Genomic DNA, 1989 nt, shown 5'->3' on the forward strand with positions numbered 1-1989 from the left:
CAAGAACCATACAATATTTTACTACCTAAACTAATCTAAATATATTAATCAATAATGAAAATTATATATAATTATTAAATGTCAATAGATTCCTAAGCTTTGGTAATAATAATCTATAACAAGCAAGCATGCCATACAAAAGCAAAGATGCTGGTATATTTACTGCACATATTACCTGTAAAGGCACTCACCATTTTTCTTTTTCTTTTTTCTTTTTCTATTTTTCTTTTTTATAAGAAAAGGGCTTCTCAATTACCCAAACCTTCAAATTTCCCACTTTTTTTTCCTCTTTTTTGATAGATTCCAACAAGGTACCACAATGTCCAAAATACATCACATTTCATGACTTAAAAAGTGTCAGAAGAAGAATAAATGAATATGTAACAGCCACGATGAAAAAGTTATATAAGAATCACCCTTTTCTTTTTGATTTCTAGAGAGAAAGAACGAGAGGAAGAGGACTCTAAAAAAAAGGGGGTAAAAGCCTAGGCAGCTGCTGAACAATTTACATGCAATTACAGTCACATTAAACCCACTCTCCACCTTACAAAGTTACAACACCCACCACAGAATTAAAAAAAGACAGAAAAATTAAAGAAAGTGGATAAAGATAAGGATAAAGTTTAACAAAAATTAATTAAAAAAAAAGCAATCAATTAGCGGAGAACTAATACGCCTAATACGCCTAAAAAAAAAAAAAGAAACTAACTGTCTCTCTCTCTCTCTCTCTCTCTCTCTCTCTCTCTCTCTCTCTCATTTTGATCTCTGAGGTAGCTCAACACCCAACCGGCTCCACGGCCGGCTTCACCTTCGGTGGCCTTCCTCTCCCTCTAGGAGGCCCACCAGACGGAGCTGCAGCCGAAGCCGCAGCCGTCTTGGCCTTCTTGGGTGGACGACCACGTGGCCTGCCACTCCCGGAGGATGCCTTCTTTGCTTTGGGTACCGGGGGCGGCGCGAACGGGTCCCTCGGCTTTGGAGGACGGCCCCTGGGCCTGGGTGGCGAGACGACTGTTCCGGGTGGGAGCGGCGCCTTGGGCTTTGGCGGGCGGCCTCGTCCACGCTTCGGAGGCGCGTTGGGGTCTGGCTTCATGTAATTGTTCTTGACCAAAACGAGCTGGCCGCCCTGCTTTAGCTTGCTGAGGTGGTGGGAGAGGAGTGTCGAGTGAGCTGCCGGCAGATCCGTGTAATTCGACTCGATATACCTGGAGATAGCCGACTTGTTCAAGCCGTTCTTGTCGTTGAGAACCTCGATCGCCGCCATAATCATCTGGAAATAAAAAAGGAACTCAAAATCATCAAACCCAGCTGAAATCAAACACAAATAACAACCCGCCGAAAGCGTTTGCATGGTGAGAAAAGAAAGCTCAAGAAAATGGAAGAGAAAACGTTGGTACCTCGGGGTACTGAGGGGTTGAGGAAGCTGGGGCAGGAGGCTGAGCTGGAGGAGGGTTATTATTTTCTTCTGTAGCCATGGGAGCCTCGAGAGAGACAGCGAGAGTGTGTGGGTATGTGTGTTAGAGAGAGGGGACTGTAGGTTTGGTGGGAAGAGGAACGTAAGTAGAGTGGCCAAATGGGTTGGGATTTAAAAGGGTGTTTCATGAGGTTCGGATCGAGGGAAAAGGGAAGGCGATGTGAGCCTAAGGTGGGGGGATCGGGCGGCTAGGGATAGTGAGTTCAGATGAGAATCAAACGGCTGAGCCTTCATTTTTATGGGATCACACGGATCAATGAGGTGGGCTGGGACTAGTTTGGGGTTGTCAAATTCATTGGATGCGAAGTTACGATCAAGCCCTTCATTTTGAATTGTTCCCGAGCGTTACGAATCATTTGGGCGGAGATAACACGGGGTTTAGCCTAGCAATTGCTAACACGTTGCAGAATACTATTGGTACGAAGATGGAAAGTATAGAAGCGGGAAATTGGATTTTAGGAACTGACGTATGAAATATCGACACGACATCAAGTACATGTATGCTTGAGTTCGTTATA

General features: G+C 44.5%; 1 protein-coding gene across 1 annotated transcript; it reads right to left on the reverse strand.

The window, feature by feature from the left end:
- Nucleotides 1-466: 466 nt before the first annotated feature.
- LOC122308995 (HMG-Y-related protein B-like) lies at nt 467-1581 on the reverse strand. Its single transcript, XM_043122303.1, has 2 exons — nt 1395-1581; nt 467-1267 (listed from the first exon to the last, which is right to left on the reverse strand). Exons 1-2 carry the CDS (start codon nt 1470-1472, stop codon nt 776-778), a joined length of 570 nt encoding a protein of 189 aa, XP_042978237.1. The 5' UTR covers nt 1473-1581; the 3' UTR covers nt 467-775.
- Nucleotides 1582-1989: the final 408 nt, after the last annotated feature.

Source organism: Carya illinoinensis, chromosome 5 (assembly GCF_018687715.1).
Source record: "Carya illinoinensis cultivar Pawnee chromosome 5, C.illinoinensisPawnee_v1, whole genome shotgun sequence".
Classification (NCBI taxonomy): Eukaryota; Viridiplantae; Streptophyta; class Magnoliopsida; order Fagales; family Juglandaceae; genus Carya; species Carya illinoinensis.

What these genes read in the sequence shown, in the direction of transcription:
- LOC122308995 (XM_043122303.1), bottom strand. Translation starts at nt 1,472, where the DNA reads ATGGCTACAGAAGAAAATAATAACCCTCCTCCAGCTCAGCCTCCTGCC. An exon ending in CAACCCCTCAGTACCCCGAG is followed by an intron (nt 1,268 to 1,394) that starts GTACCAACGTTT and finishes TTTTATTTCCAG; the next exon opens with ATGATTATGGCGGCGATCGA.